We start from the raw sequence: 22,240 nt of genomic DNA on the forward strand, positions 1-22,240 counted from the left end.
AATAATGATTGTGTAAAGTGAGGGAAACTATGTTGACCTTGAAATACGGCAACCAATGGCAAGGTTTGAGGTGAGGGTCTAGAGCTTCTGCAAAGTGTATATATTTAGGGAGTCGTATTTGGAACAATACATGCTGGACAGTAGAGATATAGGAGAAGTTACATGCTATGTCTTCTCATTGGTAATATCCATAAATCTGCATACATTTTTTAACATTCTGTTTTGTGTGGTTTTTTTCTTTAAATTTGGATGTCTCTACACCACTCCTGATTTGTAGGACTAAATAGATCTATTTATTCCAATGCAAATTATATAACATTTATTGCTTCCTTGATTTTTAAAAATACTTTAGTATTCTTAACTATGTATGTGCCTTCTCTTACACTGAGTTCATTTTTGCTACTTTAAGTTGCTCACACAATCCTGTCTGTTGGAGTCATAGCTGCTAATTCCATATTATTTCTCTACACCCCTTGAAAGTTTAGTGTATTACTGGTACCTTTCTGTGTTCTAGGAAACAAACGAATTGCAAACTGGACTTGTAAATGAGGATATATGTGTGTGTGTGTGTGTGTGTATATATATCTATATATATAGCAACAAATTAGCTACTGGCTTCATAAGATAGTAAGTTAGGAATTTCACAGTCATGTCTCCAAATTTCATGGCAGAGTTTAGAAAACAATATAAGACTGTGGTAAGGTACAAAGGCAAATGCGATTTGCATTGACTAATTTCCTAGGACTTATTTCCTTATGTAAAACCCCTCTTCGTTCTTTCCTGCTGCAAGACAGGATACAAAGCTTTCTAGAACATGCACTTATACTCAAAGGTGTCCACAAAGCTACAAATCAGACCAAATGCTAAGAGCAAGTAACTTACACCTTACCACCTAGACATGGCACTGGCAAAGAATTCCCAAAAGTCACTTCAGCATTAGAACAGTAACTTTTTTCCTAAATTACTGAAAAAAACCAAAAACCAAAAACCAAAAAACAAAAAACTTCTGAAATAATATCTTTGATAAAAATATTATACTCTAGGATAATTTGCAATTATTTTTACGAAATAATTAAATTCGTTAAGGCTATTCGATTCAATACAAGACGTTCCTTTTACATAAGACAATCTTAAATTACATCTCAAAAATAATTTCTTACTCTTTTCTTGATGATAAATGGTTCCTGGCTATATATTTTATAGGTATTAGAATAGTTTATAATTTGGAAATGTTCAATTTCATGGTTACAAAAAAATCCTGCAAACAGAATGTAATGGTGTGTCAATTCCAGATGCCCAAATAAAATACAAAATCAAGCAAAACCACACATCGCAGCATTATCATGAGTTTAAACTATTTAGTATATAACATCAGTTTGTGAGTTCAGTTCTCCAAAACCCTTGCCTTTAAAGTAATAACTTTATTTCATCTTTATTAATGTCTTCATTACAATTAGCCTTCTATGCATAACAATACAGTTTAATTTAATGTTTGTGGAGTTCTGATTTTATTTTTTCCTTTGCTTTTAAGTGTGTTACACTTTGTGCATGTGAATTTCTACCACATTGCAACAAGCAAGCTTTGGTTCAATTTTCTTGTCCTACACAAAGGAAGATTTTGAGTGCAGAATCTTAGCCACTAGGTCTTGCGTTGTCATTTTATTTTCCTCTCCTTGGGTGGATTTACTGGAAGGAAATGGGTAAATGGGAAGGAAGAGAAGGGGAAGGGATGAGAGAGGGAAGCAGGGGAGAGTTCTCAGCTATGTTGAATCTTGATTCACAACTTTGCCTCCATTCATGGTTGGTGTTCCAGAACTTTTCCTTGAACGCCCTTGTTTCTCTCCAATTTCATGTAGTGATGGTTCTCTGTACATACACACTGAAAGGCAAAATAACAACACTTACGATAGTGGACATACATTTGCTTCAATAAGCTTTTCAAATTTGATTTTACAATATTCTTCCCTCTCATCACAAGCTGTTCTTCCCATTATAAAAAACAGTTTTAACTTGATAATACATTCAGTGGATACACATAATTCTCTTCCAGTTCTTTCAGTCATAACCTTTTAAACTTTTCTTGAACTATAGACATTTAAGTTGTTTCTGTTCTCTCATAGACAAGGCTTGAATCTTTACAGTTTCCTAACCTAGAAAACAGGATTTTCATCCAGAGTCAGAGGAGGCATGGGAAATATTCCACTTTTTGGTCCTTAGTCTGCAGTCTAATTTGGGTCGGCAAAAAGTCTTTATTTACGTGTTCCTAATCTTTACCCTACCATAGGAAATATGATGCTGTATCAAACCAAAATATGTATTGCCATTTCCAGGGCATCCTATGTAAAAAAATAAGGGAGGACAAAGAAAAGGGAAAAAGAAGCAGCAATTTCCCGACTGCCCTAGATCTGCCCAAAGTAACAAACACAGTCCGTGACTTTTTACTTGTTCATCAATAGGGAATGTGATCGTGCAAGCACGAGACTTCAGTTCACATCTATATAAACAGTTCTTTTCTTCTCTATTGTTTTGTCTGGCTGTAAAGTTCAGTCATCTGTGAGCCATCACGGCTATTCCTAGATAACTGTTTAGGAAGAACAATGCTTTCAAATTATAGTTATTCCTACAAAACACATGAATTCAGCTTCATTATATTGTTGTGAAATAGAGAAATGTGACTAGATAAGAGTATATGATATGTCTCATGAAAATATCAGGAGTTAGTTTTATCCTCGGCTTAGGAACAAACAGATATCTCCACGTATTGAATCATCATTACAAAGGTTTAATAATTTGAATGTTACTTCCAACATCAAATAGCCTCCTCCCTTGAACTTTGAGTGGTTACCGATTTGGGAACCACGCTACCTGGATCCACACCCAGACTCAGCCATCTACTAGCCTTGTTAAGTCGGACACATTTTCATAAATGAAAAATAGCATGTTTATGAAGATTAAATGCCTTGCTTATAGCAAGTACCAAAAAATGTTTATGAAACGTAAGGAGCTGATTTCTTTGTGAGCATTTTGAATAACAGATCTTCAGAGAATATAGAAATAAATTGTTCTGGCTGAAAGTATTCTAAATCCAAAACTAGACTAAAACAGAATTTAGAGTACAAGTGAGAGTCTCCTGAGACTGGTGAGGAGACAGATTTCTTCCAATGTATTCAATTATAGAACTTCTTAAATGTTACTGTACATGCGAATCACCTAGGAATATTGTTAAAATGCAGATTATGAATCAGAAGGATTGTAGTGAGCTTGAGAGTCTCCATTTTCAATAAGATCTCAGGTGATGTTGATGCTGATAAAACCCAGACTACACTCTGAACAGCAGAAAATACATGTATAAAATATGTGTGCTAAGGCTGTTACGCAAATGAGCCACATATATTTTCATGAGATTTTAAAGTATTTCAATTACTGCACGGATGGCTCTTCCAGCATCCCCAAAGGACTAAATGCCTTTGGCTGAAGTAACAGAGTATACAGAGGAAACCAGCTCAGAGAGTAGATCATATAATTTTCAAATGATACAAGTAAGTCGTTCAAGTTTGTCTTTCTTCTTCTTTTTTTGTTTCCACAAATAGAAGATCCTTATGGAAAATCTTGCCAGAATCTTGAAGTTCCCTAAGTCCGATGGCTCTTACCTCTCTTTCTGTTATAAAAAAAATTAAAAACTCCAAAATTAAAGTATAGTTTTTTATTTGTGCAAAATACAACCATTTACATATAACTGCTCAATGCAGAGGGGACATTAAGAAGCAACGAAGTGATTCAGCTGGAACGCTATTCATATGATACCATAAAATAGGTCTTCCCAACTCTGTCACCTGAAAACTCAAACATCTGCAGGCCGCACCACAGATTGCTATATCAGAATCTCAAAGAATTTACAAAAATCTCCTTTCTAAAAAATAATATATTTTGACCTGCAAATTCTTAAGCTTCATTTGGGGATACTTGAGGAATACATTTTCTAATTTTCATTAAAGTGTGTATTTTTTTTCTTTTCTTTTCTTTTCTTTTTTTGAGACAGTCTCGCTCTGTCGCCCGGGCTGGAGTGCGGTGGCCGGATCTCGGCTCACTGCAAGCTCCGCCTCCCGGGTTTACGCCATTCTCCTGCCTCAGCCTCCTGAGTAGCTGGGACTACAGGCGCCCGCCACCTCGCCCGGCTAGTTTTTTGTAGTTTTTAGTATTTTTTGTATTTTTTAGTAGAGACAGGGTTTCCCCGTGTTAGCCAGGATGGTCTCTATCTGCTGACCTCGTGATCTGCCCGTCTCGGCCTCCCAAAGTGCTGGGATTACAGACATGAGCCACCGCGCCTGGCCATTTTTATCATTTTTTGAGCTGAGTTTCTTAGAGTTGCAATTTCCTTTTTAGTTTTCTTATGCCACAGATTCAACCCAAAACATTCACTTGTATCTTTTTTTTTCTATTTCTCACCTGCACATAAAATGCTTCATTTGTGTCAGCACACAATGTTACTATTATAATTACTGCTGCAGATAACTTTTCCAGTAATTTAACCCTGCTGGCCATCCTTATATTGAGAGGTATTACAAATTGACATCTGAAAATATACAGTGTTTCAAAAAGACCCAAACTCACCAGTGCCGCCGCAAGATGTAAAATTTGCTCTTTTTCTCATACAACTCAATTTCTAATTTCCCAATCTTTGCACTAAATGGAGTAATAAAATTAAGGGTTTTGAAAATCTAGTTCATGTCCCAGTTAGAAAATGACAAGTAAAGGGTAGGTTTTCCAGTTCACTGATGAAAACTGCCCTCCTTCTCAATAAATCAAATAGGTATTTGAATTTCTATACTTCTGTTAGCCAAAATAAAAAGACGTTCAGAGAATGCAAACTGAAGTTATTCTAGAAATTGCATGCAAATACAAGTACAGAGAGCAAAACCTTGGTCAAAGCAATAGATTAAATGTAATTTCTTGAGCATTAATTTTCATTGTTATTTACAGGACCTAGGATTCAGTAATACATCTGATTTAAGAAGCTGACAAATAAAGAGGAATAAGTCTCAATCAAATTTCTGAATTACAATGTAATTAAAAGACCATAATCCAATTAGAAAGCCAAGAAAGAATAAAGTACCTGCCTTCAGTAATATAACTGCCTTACTACCATCCATAGTTGCATTACACTTAATGACTGCTATTCTGAATGTACATGGTAAATAATGAAACAAAACTGAGGGAGAAAACAAGGCGTCAGTGTTCTCTAAAGTGGATTACATGTGCAAAATGTAAACGAAAATCACCATGATGTATATAGCAGCCTCAATGATAAGTCCTTGAATAAATCTGTCATTTCAGAGTATTCCAAGCAATTTTAAATTGATTAACTAAATCTTACAATTATAATAACCCAGTGAATATAGTAGGTGAGAAATTATCACCCCCATTTTTTAAATATAAAAGAAATTGGCCGGGCGCGGTGGCTCAAGCCTGTAATCCCAGCACTTTGGGAGGCCGAGATGGACAGATCACGAGGTCAGGAGATGGAGACCATCCTGGCTAACACAGTGAAACCCTGTCTCTACTAAAAAATACAAAAAACTAGCTGGACGAGGTGGCGGGCGCCTGTAGTCCCAGCTACTCGGGAGGCTGAGGCAGGAGAATGGCGTGAACCCGGGAGGCGGAGCTTGCAGTGAGCTGAGATCCGGCCACAGCACTCCAGCCTGGGCGGCAGAGCGAGACTCCGTCTCAAAAAAAAAAAAGAAATTAAGCCACTTCCATAAAGTTGGATAGTGAGTAGTGGCAGGGCCAGGATGAATGTGTAGAGTTTCAAGGTCCTAGTTAAGAGTTTTGAATAAAATCAGAAATACCATAATTTATTCAATAAACAATGTAAAATGACTGACATATCAGTGTTTGAATTCTTATGTCTGTATGTTAATCAAGATTTAAGTTGGCCTTAACTTCACTAAATATTCCTAAAGTCATTCAGAAATGGTAATAAAAGAAAATGTACGGCTGTTATAAAAAAATCAAAAAAGAAAGCAACAAGAGTTGGTGAGTATGTGGAGAAATTGAAACCCTTAAGCATTTCTACTTCAGTGTAAATTGGTGCAGCCACTGTGGAAAATGAAATGGTGATGCCTCAAAAAATTAAATATGGATGTACCATATGATCCATCAATTCCACCTGTAGGTATACATTCAAAATAAATGAAAGCAGGGACCCCAGCATCTATCTGTACATCCATGTCCGTAGGATTATTCGCTCTAGCCAAAAGATGGAAGCACCAAAATGTCCATTGACAAATGAATGGGTAAATATAATGAGGCCTATCATGTAATGAAATATTATTCAGCCTTAAAAACAAAATTCTGACAAATACCACAACATGAACGAACCTTGAAGAAATTGTGCTAGGTGAAATAAGCCAGTTACCAGGGGCCAAATATCGCGTAATTCCACTTCTGTGAGATACCTAGAGTAGTCAAGTTCACAGAGGCAGAAAATAGAACAGTATTTGCCAGGGGCTGGGGGAGAATGGGGATTTCATGTTTAATGAGTACAGAGTTTCAGCTGGGGAAGATGAAAAAGTTCTGGAGTTGGATGATGGTGATGTTTGCACAACAATGTGAATGTACTTAACGGCAATGAAATATATACTTAAAAATGATTAAAATGGTAAATTTTGTATGATCATATTTTACCACAAATAAAAAGCAAACACACAAACAACTTGTCCTGAACTGTCCTGAGTATAAGGTATAAGAAGTGACTATTAAAGCCAGAGGTGTTCTATTTGCATAGGAAGAACCAGCAATTCCCCAAAAATCAAAAACCTTAGTTTTAGAACTGTATTAAGGAAGAGAGAGTTGAGATATAACTGAGGAGATACAGGGTGAGGAAAAGGATAGAGGAATCTGATGAAAATATTCTAGGACTGTGCTGCCTAGTATAGCATCCATTTAGCCATATGTGGCCACTAAGCACATACAATGTAGCTAGTCCTAATTCAGATGTGCTGTAAGTGCAAAAATAAACACTACCAGACTGGGTAAAACAGGGAGGTGATGACGAATAAGAAGGATAAGGCTAGTTGGTGTCAGACCTTGCTGAATTCCAGACCAGAAAATTTAAACCATGACCATCATATATATCAGCTTCAATATGATGGTAAATGAAGAGTTAATATACGTAGTTAATTAAGTGATACGATAGTAAATGAAGATTTAATGTCCATCAGACATGAGTGTATAAATAAAAATCTATTAATTCCTTTATGTAGAAAAATGTCTATGTTTACATGATATGGATACAACTAGTCAGTATAGTCAAGAAAAATCATTCAAACTGAATCTCATTGAATGAACTCTGTAAGGAATGGCTGGCAGCATTTGACACTTTTTTTTTTTTTTTTTTTTTTTGAGACGGAGTCTCGCTCTGTCGCCCAGGCTGGAGGGCAGTGGCCGCATCTCAGCTCACTGCAAGCTCCACCTACCGGCTTCACGCCATTCTCCTGCCTCAGCCTCCCGAGTAGCTGGGACTACAGGCGCCGCCACCTCGCCCGGCTAGTTTTTTGTAGTTTTTAGTAGAGACGAGGTTTCACCATGTTAGCCATGATGGTCTCGATCTGCTGACCTCGTGATCCGCCCGTCTCGGCCTCCCAAAGTGCTGGGATTACAGGCTTGAGCCACCGCGCCCGGCCTGAAACTTTTATGAGTTGTTCTGGTGCTTTGCAAACACAATCACAGTTTGGTAGGAATAAATCTAGTTGAAGACCCATTACGTGTATAAGGCCTATCTAATATACCCCTTCCAAGTACCATAATTCTGAATGCAATTGAAAGGTGGGGTTCATTTGGGCATGCTAAAACATGTTCTTTTGTTTTAGGGGGAGCATAACTTAAGAAGCCTAAACAAACAAAAAATAAATTAAGAATTACTAATATCATTGCTTCTGGCCTTTTGGCTATGAACAAGTATGAAGAATTACTAATATCATATAGAAAATGGGAATCACATGTACCTTATAGTAAAATTTATTCATGATCATATATAAATATCAGTACTAGAATTTGGAGTTCTATTAATTTCTAATCACATACTATTAAGCAATGAGCGGAAACCTTTACCAAGTATGTTCAGAGAACTGTCTAGGCTCTGATCTTCAATAGCTACATAAATTCTACAACTCTTAAACTGTAGCTCTCAAATTATTCTTATCCTATGCCAGATTAAGGCTCTCTTCTCCTAATAATCAGATCCTTATTATCAACTGGAAAGATTCCTAGTCCCCTGATTTGTAGTAGCTCAAAGTGCAATGTATTTCAAGAGGGACTTTTTCCATCTCTTTCTGTTATAATGAGGAATATTATTTCACCAGGAATAGATCTACTGTGCTTTAGGAGGTGCTAGAATTTTTTTAAAATCTCTTTTTTTTTCTGAAAATTTTTTCCTGTTTCCACTGTGTTATGCATTGGAGCCTACCTAAACTATGAGAACAAAACTTGATATTTTAGTTCTTATGATAAGCAGTTATTTCTAGACTGGAAATAACGCAAAAACAAAACAAACAAGTAGAAACTCCCTATCGTTCTTGTCTTCCCAGTTCCCCAATCACGTTTCACAAAAACACAGATTCAGGGGCACTTCCCATATGAAATTGGAAACAAATCCTCTAATTTAGACAATGTGGGATGTTACTAGTTAACGTGTCTCACTCAGGACCTCGGGGCTACACTTGTGATACAGAGTTTATTTTCAGCAGGTATGATATTATAGATAGTACTTAACATAAGACTGATTTTAAACTTTGTTTCTTTCTGATTGCACTTGATACTATTTTTCCAACACACTTTCAGTACCCAAATTTCAAGAATGTTCAGTGTCCTAAAGATGCCAGGCCTGTATGATAAACAACGTTATTTCGCTTTCATCTGGCTTTTCTGGGTTGTCCTTGATCAAGCTGCTTGCCCTGTTTCTACTCATTTGTCAAGTACATAGAGTAGGAAAATAAATATTTGCTTCCCCCCACCGCAGGGTATTTCTGAGATAAAATATCATTGTTCCTCTAACCCATGTGTCATCGTAATAGTTTTGGACAAATGGTAAAATGAGATAATGTTTTGAAGAGAAAGCATTTCCTTTTGGTTCTTCAGTACTCTTTCTTCAAATCAAAGCACAGTCTTATTTCACTTCTTTTCTTCTTATTTTTCCTCTATTCTGATTTACATTTCAATCTTCTTCCTTCTTCTTAATGTTTCTTTCTATTCATGCCTTTGACTTTTCTAGAGCTATCGTAGATTGAAACGGAGAGATTCAACCCAGCTTTCTGAGTGAAAATAAGGTAGAGATTTGGTTCGAGAGCGTTCCTCCTTATTTTTAGACACAAGGACAAGCGAGGGTTTCCAATACCCCAGCTCACAGGATGTGCTACTGTAAAGCACAGTGTTTACTAGGGATGGCCAGTTTAACCCTTGAATGGCAGCAGAATGCACTTGGGAGATAGACAGTGGTTACCAGGTGACCCAGCACAGCGAAGGTTTTGATTTTAACAGCTGTCCGAGCACGCACTGACCTTGCAGCCACAGAAAGCCCTGCAGTTCTGGTAATACAAATAACATGCAATACTTGCTCAGAACCAGACCATAATATATTGACTTTGTGAGGATATACGGTATTTGTTCTATTTATTTAGCTCTTGCTTCATTTTAAAGCGAACAATTACGCTTTTAGAAAAGAGAAATGTGAAATATATATCACTGAGCTTTGAAGTATTGTCAAAAAAAATCCATTTTCTCTTTGTAGGATTAGGTATGGATTTTTTCCAGGGCAAGCTTTCTATTTGATATTTTTCTATTATATTCTTTTCACTGGTGCCTGTGTTGCGAATGCAGTTATCAGAATATGCAGGCTTTCCTGGCCATCATGGTGGCTCAGATTTCCCTACTTACAACTTTCAGCATTCAACAATACCTTCTATTTTAGTTATAAATTTCTTCTGAAAAAATTACAGTGAAACAATGACTGTCTTAAAAGTATGAAAAAAGTAAAATCTTGGGCATTGCTGTTATTTATAAAGCACACAGCTATAATAAACCAGGTGCCAAGTGCCATCCTATAGGTACTCTCTTATTAAGCAGTAGCCATCCTCATAATAATATCTAACATTAACTGAGCACTTACTATATGCCTGCACATTATACATACAAACAGTTTTTTAAATGACCCTAAAAACAGATACTTTTAGTGGCCTGTTTTGCAGTTGAGTAAACTGAAAAACAAAGAGGGTAGCTTGTCCAAAGTAATACAGCAATACAGGGCAGTCAGCTTTAACATCCATGTGAGATTAACCCTGGTGCCCCTGCTCTAAGCTGATAGCCATATTTAGAGTATGTCTAAATACGATGAAAAACATAAAACTGTGTTGACTGGTCTTAAGTCAAAATCTTGACCCCAAACCTCATGGCGGTACACAACACTTTCTGGAATTCTACTACATCTTTCTGGTCAATCCACTCTCTCATTCTTCTCAGTGACTTATTTCACACCTGCTCCTTGCACCTCAAGCTTCCAATACCCCCTCAGCCCCTCCACAGACTCAGGAAATAGGCCTGCCTGCTTTTCATTTCATTCTTTTCTTTCTTTCTTTCTTTCTTTCTTTCTTTCTTTCTTTCTTTCTTTCTTTTCTTTCTCTTTCTCTCTCTCTCCTTTCTTTTCTTTTCTTTCTCTCTCTCTCTCTTTTCTTTCTTCTTTCCTTCCTTCTTCCTTTCCTTCCTTCCTTCCTTTCTTTTCTTTCTTTCTTTCTTTTCTTTCCTTCCTTCTTTTTCTTTCTTTCTTTCTTTTTTTCTTTCTCTTTCTCTTTCTCTCTCTCTCTCTCTCTTTTCTTTCTTTCTTTCTTTCTTTCTCTTTCTCTCTCTCTCTCTTTTCTTTTCTTTCTTTCTTTCCTTCCTTCCTTCCTTCCTTCCTTCCTTCCTTCCTTTCTTTTCTTTCTTTCCCTTTCTTTCTTTCTTTCTTTCTTTCTTTCTTTCTCTTTCTTTCTCTCTCTCTTTCCTTCTTTCTTTCTTCCCTCCTTTCTTTCTTCTTTCTCTTCTCATTCTTCTCTTTTCTTTCTCTCTCTCTTTTCTTTTTTTCTTCTTTCTGCTTTCTCTCTTCTTTTTCTTCTCGTTCTCCTTTCTTTCTCTCCTTTCTTTCTTCCTCCTTTCTTTGTTTCTCCTTCCTTCCTTCCTTTCTTTTTCTTTCTTTCTCCCTCTCTCCTTCTAATTCTTCCTCTTTCTTTATTTTCCAGGACAATATACTATCTGACTTTGTATTTCACTTAGAAAGGAGAATCAGATGAGAAATGTTTCCATGGCAAACAATTACCAACCTATGCACATCTGCCCTCACATGTTCTGACTCCTGCTTGTTAAAATGCTTGCACTGTCCCGTTCGTATCTAAATCTAGAGCGCCACGGTGCACTCAATCCCAGCCCTTTTACTCAGTGTTCTTTGGTGTCTCTCTCTCCTGTAATCCCAATTTCGGCTTATCCCAGATTGTTCCCATCAGTATATAAATATATGAAATAGCTTTAAAAACAAATAACCCTACTATGTAACTATCATGTTTCTCACCAACTCCCTCCTCATTTCTCTACTTCCTTTTTATAGCAGAAGTTCTCAAAAGAACTTTAATATTCAGTATTACCTTCTTCTTTTCTTTGCCTCCAGTTATTATTTAATTCTTTCCAGTCAGACTTTTTTCCATTTCACTGAAATCACTCATGTCACATCACTACTGACCACAAGTTACAAAAGCAATGATCAATTCTCATTTAGTAACTTGCTAGACACTCCAGCAGTGTTGGATACAGTTAATTATTTCCTCCTTTTTGACAAGATGTTTTCACTTGGCTTCTTGAACATCAATCAAAATAGCCTAGTTTTTCTGCTAAATCACTGGCTACTCTATTTTATTCTCCTTTGCAGGAGCCTCCTTTTGCAATAAATGTTAGTGTTCCCCAGGAGTAAGCCAGCAGCTATATTCATTTTCTTAGCAGTATGAAGAAACCAGGGAAGTATTTTCCCCATTTCTTGTCACAACTATAGTGATGAGGGTCAGGGTGGTATTACTAATATTCTATAATGTGAGAAAGTTCCACACAAGGGAATAATTTTTCCAAACAAGACAGTCTCCCCATGTGAAAAGTAGTCATAGAACCTAGGCCAGCGGTTGTCAAGCGGTGCTGAATCTGCCTTCAGCGCATCTTTGGTAATATCTGAGACGCGTCTGTCACCACTAGAGAGGATGATTTGCTATTGGTATCCTGAACATAGAGGCTATCGATGTTGCTAACTATCTTCCAATGCACAGGGACGTGCCTCACAACAAGGAATTCTACAACCCAAAGTCCCAAAATGTCAGTAGTGTCTGAGTTGTAATAACTAGTACTAGGGGATTAGAAGTGATTTTTAAAATGTCATATTTAAGTAGTGTGTGTGTGTGTGTGTGTGTGTACACATTTCAGCACACAGACCCATTATTCACCCAGTTGATCATGCCTAACACCTAAAAGTCATCTCTGATTTCTCTCTTTCTCTAACAACCTACATCCAATCCATTAGCATGCTCTTTCAGGTTTAACTTCAAAATGAATTCAAAGTCATTCTCTCTACCTCTAGTTATAAAACCCTAGAGTCCAAGCTGATATTATCTTGCTTAAGATCCTGGCTGATTTCTCTACAATTCTGCTCAAAATCTATAATGAATCCATATCACATTAACCATAAAATCTAAAGTCCTAAAGGTGGTTATAAGCCCTCAAATTATACGGTCTTTGCTTTCCCTCTAAGTTCATCTTCTACCTTCCATTTCTTTAATCAATCCATTTTAGTCACATTGGCTTTCTTGCTCATTATTAGACATGCTCAGATTCTATAGCGGCCTTTGGAATCTGTCAGTTTTGCCTGCAAAAACCTTGTACCACATCTTTGCACGGTTTACTGCTAAATTTCATTCAGATTACTGTTCAAATGTCATTTATGTCATCTTCCCTAAAAAGTTTACCTTCATCATCCTTTTAAACATAGTCCCTTTTTTTTCTCTTGGAACTAATCTCTAGTGATGTGTTAAAATGCCTGCTTATTTTTAATTGTGTATTTTTTACACATTTTCAGACATAAACACTATCAAGTCAAAATTGTCTTTCCTTGAGTACTGCTGCGTCCCCATTAGTACAGTGAAAGATGCTATTAGTAGATGTTTCATAGTTATTTTCCAAATGAATATTCCTCTCTGCTATGCTACAGTGACTAACTGAACAAGTCTTTGGTTGGAGTAAAGTTGATTTTTCTTTTACCTTTAAAGTCAGTGAATCTTTACTTTCTCTAAGGTCCTAAACTTGGGCTGAGTTCCCTGAAATTGACCAATATAAACACAAAATAGATGACTTTGACACAAAGGGAGCAAGGAATACTATACGGTGGACAATATTTATCAAGCTCCTTTAGTTCAGTGATATTTGAATAATCAAATAATAAGCCTCATCTTCACAGAAATAAGAAAAATAAATGAAAAAGAAAATAAACCAAGAAAGTTGACGACCACCCTTACCTTTCCTTGTATATATGGTACATTACAGAGTCTAGAAAGGAAAGAGATTCTGAGGATCATTGCATCAGATGGTTCCCCAAACTTAGTGATTCTCAAGGCATAACCCCTAATCACAACCACCAACAGCAACAACGTTAAGAAATGCAAATTATTTGGCCAACTCAAACCCACAGAATTAAGAATTCAGGAGATGGAGCCTAGCAATCTATGCTTTAGTGGGCTCTCTAGGTAATTCTGATGCACACTCAACTTGTAGAGTTGCTGTCCTTACTTCTTCCATGAGATATACCTGGGTCTTCTAAGAATACATATTTGTATCTATGTCTTACGTCTGCAGATTCTAATTCATAAGAAGTTACACACAAATACATGCACACAGACACAACTGATTAAGTCACTAAACTGAATGACTTTAAGGAATGACAACGCCTATTTACATACACACACACAATCACATCACATCACGTTTATAGTAGGAAAAGCATGACATCTGAAGTTACAAGGTAACAGTTCTGGTTTTGCTTCTTTCTAACTGTATACACTTGAGTGAGTTAACCTCTAGAAATGACATCTTCCTCGTGTGTAAAACAGGAATAGTAAGTCTTAACCTTCATACTTCCAATGATTTAGTGGCTATTAAATGATACTCTGGTTCAGAAAGCATGTTGAAATGACAATATGCCATTCAAATGGAATATAAGGTAGTATATATAGCTGCTACTAATCATCACTTTATATTGTTGCTGTATTCTTGACAGATCCTTTGAAATTTGAGAGTACTAATAGTAATGAGGAGTAGCAGGTATTAATTTTTCAGTGTCAATGTCTCTCTGTAGTGGAGAGTTGAACAGTCTGCGTGTGGGAACACTGTAGTTGTTCTGACAAATTCTGTTTTCCAAATAAAAACAATTTAACTTCTGTTTTTAATAAAACTAAAAATTTAAACTCTAAAAAGAACCCCCATCGACTACTAGTTACCATCAAAGACAAGTTAAATATGATGAATCATTTTATTACTACGAATTTAATTGAATTTTCCTTGGTCCTCTGTAATTTCCAAGAAGCTAAAAGGTTAGACTGCTGTGTTAGTTAATGCACCATTGAAGATATTTAATTGTCTTAATAGCAGATCATAGAAGGGTGTGGGTAATTTAAATAAAGCAATTTCACACCTTAATTAATGTTACATGCAATCCTTTTGGAACTGTAGGAGAATTTTAAGTGCTGGTTTGGAAGAAATGCATTGCCTTAGAAATTCATTCACTGTGCTATACATGTTTACTATAATGAGTTAAGAGATGTTGTGAACAAAAGCATCTATATGTTCATTTAGAAAGAAAGAAAAAACAATATCTGCATGAGGAACAGAGAGAGAGAAAGAGGAAGAATGTGTGGGGAAGAGGTAGGAGGGTTGTATTAAAGACTACATTCAAAAACCAGAAAAAGCTAGTTTGAAAAAGTTACAATGGTTTGCAGGAGTATCACAGGCTGGCAGAAATCCAAAACGCAAAAGAAAGAGTTGCAGCTATTATCCTTTCTGTAATTAAAACAATTACTGGCAGAGAGGTTCTTTTTGGCTCCATCTTTCTGCTTTTGTCTTTTAGTATGGTTGGGTCCAAAAGAGAACCAAGGCATTTATTTCTATTTCCAGTTTATTGAAATAAAAATACCAAATTTGGCATTAGTGTCCTACCAGTTGGAGCTTTATAACATCAGAACTCCTGATTTGCTCTGTTCCTTGGTGTCTTATTATGTAGTTTTGAAGGGATTATTATTTTCCTTCCAGATTCCATTTTCATTGCCTTTAATTTCTCATGCAATGCCACATCTCACAGCATTTTTCCAATACAAAACACAATAAGACAATGTCCGTTTTCTAAGATAAAATGAAAAAGGCACTTCATGTTTCATCTGACGGAATTCTCTTGAGAAATCCAACTTTCTACAATGTCTAATTTTCATATTATTCCTTTGAAGCAGGTGGAATTTATAATAGACTTATCTTCAGAGATGACTGAGGTGGAAGGAGATAAATTATTTTCTCAAAATGACTTAGCAAGGCTGCTCTGCCTATGGAGTAGCCATTCTGTTTCTTGACTTCTCTAATACACTTGCTTTCATTCAAACAAAAATTGCTTAGCAAATCATTGCCACATTTTGACCCAAAGAATGAGACACTTCTGTATTCTTGGTTACTTGATTTCCATTGGGTTGCTCTAGGAGGTCACTTCAATAAAATAATTGGTACTACCTCTACTAACTTCATATAGTAATTTAACCCCGCACTAAAATATACCTGTCTTAATAGTAGTAGGGAATGTAAAAATGTAACATACATACTATACTAAATTTCATGTCAAAGAGACAATTTATATTACGTTAGATTTAGTCCAATATATTGATCACAATAATATGAATACATTTAAATCATCCATGGCCAGATTTGACCAAAAGGAGCTTAGAAACAGCAAATTCAGAACACCGCATCTCAAACTCAATGCCATCAGAAATCACCCGGACAGGGTTTTAAACCTATAGAGTCCTAGGTCATACCTAGGTTTAAAACATCAGATCACTTTGGAGATTTGGTTTGAGAATCTGTTAGCTTCTAAGAACACTACAGATGGTTCGGATACTGATGTTTGGGAAACAGCAGTTTACATTCTTCTGAGACTTAAATCAGATTCTATGAGCTTAAAGTACCAGTTCTAACAAAGAAAATGGATAACATGTATATGCCCAAGTGTGTGTGCGTATGTGTGTGTGTGTGCGTGTTAGCACTGTCTCCCCACTACAAAATAAATGGGGAGAAATAAATCAATATTCCTTTATTCCAAGTTTAATACTTCTCTACAGATGGCTCTCAATTGATCCTTAGTGATCTTATTTGCAGATATATTTATCTCTCCAGGACTCAGTTCTTGAAGCTTAAATCTTTGCAAAGTACACAGATTTTTTTTTTTTTTTGGAAGGTAAGAACCAGATCCTGAATACTTAGTCACCTGCAGGAGCTGAGTAATGTGCTTCTTGAAGGAGGAGGGAGGAGAAAAGGAGGAGACTGTATTTTGTTCTTTGTCAGAGTATTTGGCTGCTGTATCTAATGCTAAAGGGGGAGGTCACCACTAAAACACTTTACATCTGGGGGAGTTACTTATCTGTGCTTTGAACAACACTCTGAAAGGGCAGAATTGAGAATCAGGAAGCCTGTGCTGTTGTCCAAAATGCCAGGGGAGGGGATCCGTGTAAGTAGAGGTTTATGTGCAATGTACATAGTAATGTGCTTAAATATCAAGTCAGTCTATCAGAATAGGTGACCCTGAAACCCCTCATTAACACTCCTGTTCTCTAAACACAGGATGAGATGTGAAAGAGTGAAGGGAAATGGGCTGGTGGGTAATTATTATTGTGTTATCAGTGTAGGACTTAACCACCCTCAAACTGGCAGAGCTTAATTTTGGGAATCCTGACATTCAGGAGAAAATACCAGCAGGACTGGTATAAAGGCAGACATATCTGAAAAACAAATAAGCAGTAAACAAACAAACAAACAAACAAACAAAAAAGCAAAACCCAAAACCAAAAAAAAACCTACTTTGGCTTTTCCTCCATCAGAGGTCAATTCCCTTCACAAAGGAAGGGCTCATTTACCGTGCAGTCTGGATTCTGTTAGGATGCTGACAGTATTAGCACTGGGCTTACAGGGTTACAAAAACGCCTTTAAACATTACAAATAAAATAGTCAATAATTTTTTTGGTGAACCTATTAGCAGCAAGGTAGCTAGTCTCTTATGGAGCTATCATTTTCTAATCGTTTCCTAGAAGTGTCATCTAGTTATGTGCGTAGTACCCGCCCTATGGAAAAATATTATCAAAAACTTTATTTATTTATTTATTCACTTATTTTTGGGACAGAGTCTTTCTCTGTTGCTGAGGCTGGAGTGCAGTGGCACAATCTCAACTCCGGGCAAAATCCGCCTCCCTGGGTTGAAAGGGATTCTCCTGCCTCAGCCTCCCAAGTAGTGGGGATTACAGGTGTGTACCACCATACCGGCTAATTTTCGTATTTTTTAGTAGTGACGAGGTTTCGTCATGTTGGCCAGGCTGGCCTTGAACTCCTGGCCTCAAGTGATTCACCCGCCTCGACTTCCCAAATTGCTAGGAATACAAGTGTGAGCCGCCGTGTCTGGCCTAAAATCTATTTAAAGGTAAGTTATAGCTAGGATGCCTTTCATCCTATTCCCTCATTTAAAAAAAAAAATCACAAATAATGGAAATAGCTCATAAAGCTCTAACTTGTTTATTCAATAATACAATAAACAAAATATATTTCGACCATTTTTACATGTAGATTCTATGCTAGGTTCAATAAAAGAACATGGTTTTACAGTAAAGGGCTTATAAAGACTGCCATACAATGTCATTGCCAGAGAACTTTGGGAATCGTCTGGTCCAAATTTTTTTACTGAGTAGGAAATAAAACTTGTTAGAATTCACCAGAAAAGAAGTGATGCATTGTTAATTCTTTCTTGGCTAGCTTGAATATGGCATTCCATTAGCTGCTTTATCTGATTGTTTACAAATATGAGTGTTTCTCATCATATCATGTATACCTGCCTCAATTTTGCATGGTTTAAAACTAGTTTACTATTCAAGCTGCATCATAGTATAACACTTCTGCTTTGCTATCACTGACTTTTCTGAGTATTTGCATATTCCTAGGCTTACTTCAGATTGAAGGGCAATACATTGCAGAGGTGGCGTACACAGGCATTGACATTAGAGTTCTTAGACTGCAATCCCAGTTCTGTATTTATCTAGCCCTGGTTATCTAGCAAGCAGTCTTGGACTGGTTACTTAATTACTTTAAATTACCTTTCTCCATCTATAAAATGAGGATAAAAATCGGCTTCCTCAGGGAAAAAAAAAGGTTTATTCTAATGGTCAGTTTGAAATAAATGAGCAGAGTAAGAGTATTAAATGATTATGAGCGGAAAGGTGATAAGCTCACCTGAGAAGGATGCAATGTAATACCGTAAATACAAAACTATCATTTGTTTTTCAAGGGTGTATCTTGAGAAATTAAATTATTAGGCTTAGAAAAGGAGGAAATTACATACTAGATAGTAACTACCACTCCTTTTCTACTTTCGAAATGTTTCCAGCTTCTATACTCAGGCATTTTTTTCAAGTGCCAAGTATTTGTAATAGAATTTTCCTTTTTCTTTTTTTTTTTTAATAGGAAGAGATTCCCAGCTACTACGGAGGCTGAGGCAGGAGAATTGCTTGAATCCTGGCGGAGGTTGCAGTGGGCCGAGATTGCACCATTGCATTACAGCCTGGACGACAGAGCAAGACTCCGTCTCAAAAAATAAATAAATAAATAAATAAATAAGAAAGATACTATTGTGTTTTCTGAATAGTTGTTTTGAATCTTTCTTCTGATCTGTTACATTCCAGGCACACTCTCTGGAGCAAAAGGGCAAGGAGCAGAATTGATGTCAACACACAAATAAGGATCCAACAAAGACAGTTGGTTTCATACCTTCAATAGGTTTCGGTACAAAATGTGATGAGGGCTTGGTTTTCTTCACTCTGTTCCCCTTCATAATTTGACCTTCTTTATTGAGTCCCAGAAACCAAGCTCGGCCTGATTCTTGCTGGCGGTACAGTGTGGAAGAATAGATCACATAGTAGTTTTCAAACACAGATTCCTTGAATTTGCATTCTGGAGTGAAAACATCCTGTAGAAAAAAAAAAAAAAAAAGACACAAAAAAGAGAAATGATTTAAAGGTGAATCAGCAAATGCTGAAATCCAATAAGCTTGAAATCCATGCCCTCTGTTAAGAACAAATGAAAGGCAATGACACATAGTTTCTATTAGCCTTTGGTTATAAAGATTCATCACACAAAATCAAACAACATGATTTCCTTTCCAGCCAACCTTTACCCCAGAGATAACAATTTGCTCAGGCTTGAAGCTAGGTGAAAATCATTCAGGACTGTGGCCAAGTCTGCGCTCTGATCCTAGCAATATGCTTTGTAAGCTAAAGTGATTGGCCATTCTTCATTTACTCGCCCTTAACATGTAAATACGGAAAAAAATTTATCCTGGAAATCAAAATCAAATATAACCACAGCAAACACAGGCACACAAGGTGCTTTGAAGAGACTATTCTGTATATACAAAAACATATTACACAACCACAGCTTGGTCAGTAAAATCACCACTTTTCCTAATGTCAGTAACTTCCTCTTTAATTTCCTTAAAACATTTTTTTCCTTAGTAATCAAAATCTCAGGTAAAAAGCCCAGGAATAAGTAATAGAAAAAATTTACTATTATATTGAAGAAAATTACTAACAGTAATTCCTATTACTATTGACCTCAGTGAAACACAGAATGAGAGTTTTAGTCTCAGAAGAAACCGTAAGATCCTGTACTTCAACTCCAACATTTGGTAAGTGAGAAAAACAAAAGGTTATATGATTAATTCAAATATACATTTAAAAAACTACTGAGTCAATGCCAGAGCTCGCATTTATTGCTTCATAATCACCACCTCTCAGGCTCACCTTTTCTGCCTAAGTCTTGTTTAGTGACTTATGATGAGATTTAAAAATCAATACAATAAAATCATATCTTAACATGTCACATGAACAAAATCTATTTTGTGGAAGGAAGAAATTTCTCCCCTTCTGAGATAAGCAGAAGAAAAACAAATGCTATTGCATCTTCTTCAGCTGCAATTAAACAAGAGTCCTACATGTCAGAAATATTCACCATAGTCATCATCTTCCTCTCCATGTACTGGAAGAATTTCAATGTGAGACTCCCATGATTTAATGCAAGCAAACCTGAAATTAAGTTATTAATGAATATAGGAGTAGGGTTGGTTGAAACCATGTCCTCGTAGGTGATACTCCCATGCTAATCTCCTCATTTGTAGAGAGTGCTCTTTTTCTCTCCTTTTTTTTCCTTTTTTTTTTTTGTAAGAGATGGGTCTTGCTATGTTGCCTAGGCTGGCCTCAAACTCCTGGGCCCAGAAGATCCTCCAACATCAGCCTCCCAAGCAGCAGGAACTACAGGTGTGTACACTGCACCCAGCTTATTTTTGAATAGTTCTAACATTACAGACTAAGAAAAATGAGACTAAGAAAACTGGAGTAGGCTGGGGTGCAGTAGCTTACCTCTGTAATGCCAGCACTTTGGGAGGTTGAGGTAGGCAGATCATTTGAGGTCAGGAGTTCGAGACTAGCCTGGCCAACATGGTGAAACCCCATCTCTACTAAAAAAGCAAAAATTAGCCGGGTGTGATGGCAGACGCCTGTATTTCCAGCTACTCAGAAGGCTGAGGTGGGAGGATGACTTGAATCGGGGAGGTGGATGTTGCAGTGAACAGAGATTACACCCCATACTCCAGCTTGGGTGACAGAATGAAATTGATCCAAACCCCTCCCCCCCAAAAAAAAGTCCAAGAAAACACTCCCCAGAGAAAATTGGAGTAGAAAGGTGATTGTAGATACTAAAATAATAAGAGTAGCAATAAATTAATATTATTTTATATTAATACTGAAATGTGATTTCTTAGAGTACTTTCAGTTTTAAGTAAGTGAACTACCAGCTTAAGAATCAAAGAAACAAATGACCATGAGATACTACTTCACATCCACTGTAATGGCTATAATTTAAAAATGGACATTATAAAGTGTTTGTGAGGATGTGGAAAAACTGCAACTCACGTACATTGCTGGTGGAAATGTAAAATGATGCAGAAGCTGTGGAAAATAGGTTGGCAGTGCCTCAAAAGGTTAAACACAGAGTTGCCACACAATCCAACAATTCCACTTTTAGGTATAGTTCTAAGATTAATGAAAACATGTCTGCACAAAAACTTGTGCACAAATGTTCATAGTGACATCTTTCATAATGTGGAAACAACCCAAACATCTATCAACTGATGAATGCATAAATACAGTGTGATAGTTCTACAGAATGCAATTGTAATATCATTCAATTATAAAGGAGAATGAAATGCTGATTTATGTGGCAACAAGGATGAACCTCATACACATTCTGTTAAGTGCCAGGAGCCAGACACAAAAGGCCACATGTTGTATGATTCCATTTATATGAAATGTCCAGAATAAGCAAATCCAGAGATAGTAAGTAGAGTAGTGAGTATCAATGGTTGGGGAAGGAGGTGAGATGGATATACGGGTGGAGTGCCTGTTGGAGGAATGAAATGTTCTGGAATTAGATACTGGTGATGTTTGCAAAACTTTCCGAATGTACCAAAAACCACTAAAGCATGCAGAAACTTTAAAAATGTAAATTACGTGGCATTCAACTGATATCTCAAATAAAAGAAAATCAGATAAATAAGGTGACTAAAGAAAGTGAGGGGAGGAATGAAACTATTGCACATTCCTTGCCTGACAGCACAGGGCTACGTGATAACCCCTGCGAAGGAAAACCAGCTCTTCTAAGGCCTTGGCTCAATATTGCCAGGACAGAGTTTAATCACTGCCAAGTAAAACGGATAAAATTAATTCAGATTCAACTTAAATGATAATATTAAGTTCCGGTTTTCTTCTAGGACTAATAAAGTACTATTAAAATGCTTAAATTTAGGTACAGATTTAGGTTCACTTTCTTTTAAAAACAAACTAAA

General features: G+C 36.6%; 1 protein-coding gene across 3 annotated transcripts in view; it reads right to left on the reverse strand.

Annotated features, from left to right (window-relative positions):
• Nucleotides 1-238: 238 nt before the first annotated feature.
• FGF12 (fibroblast growth factor 12) overlaps nt 239-22,240 on the reverse strand; it is a 591,075-nt gene continuing 569,073 nt past the window's right edge. For 2 of the 3 annotated variants that reach the window (XM_033213059.1, XM_033213058.1), the window contains exons 4-5: nt 19,111-19,309; nt 1,380-1,879 (exon numbers count right to left, since the gene is read on the reverse strand). In XM_033213059.1, the coding sequence (XP_033068950.1) occupies nt 1,761-1,879; nt 19,111-19,309 (318 nt within the window). In that variant the 3' untranslated portion in view covers nt 1,380-1,760. Of the gene's footprint in view, nt 1,880-19,110; nt 19,310-22,240 lie in introns of all 3 variants that reach the window. The other variant, XM_033213060.1, reaches the window with a different exon arrangement.

The sequence above is a fragment of the Trachypithecus francoisi genome, unplaced genomic scaffold, assembly GCF_009764315.1.
Source record: "Trachypithecus francoisi isolate TF-2019V2 unplaced genomic scaffold, Tfra_2.0 Lachesis_group0, whole genome shotgun sequence".
In the NCBI taxonomy this organism is placed as follows: Eukaryota; Metazoa; Chordata; class Mammalia; order Primates; family Cercopithecidae; genus Trachypithecus; species Trachypithecus francoisi.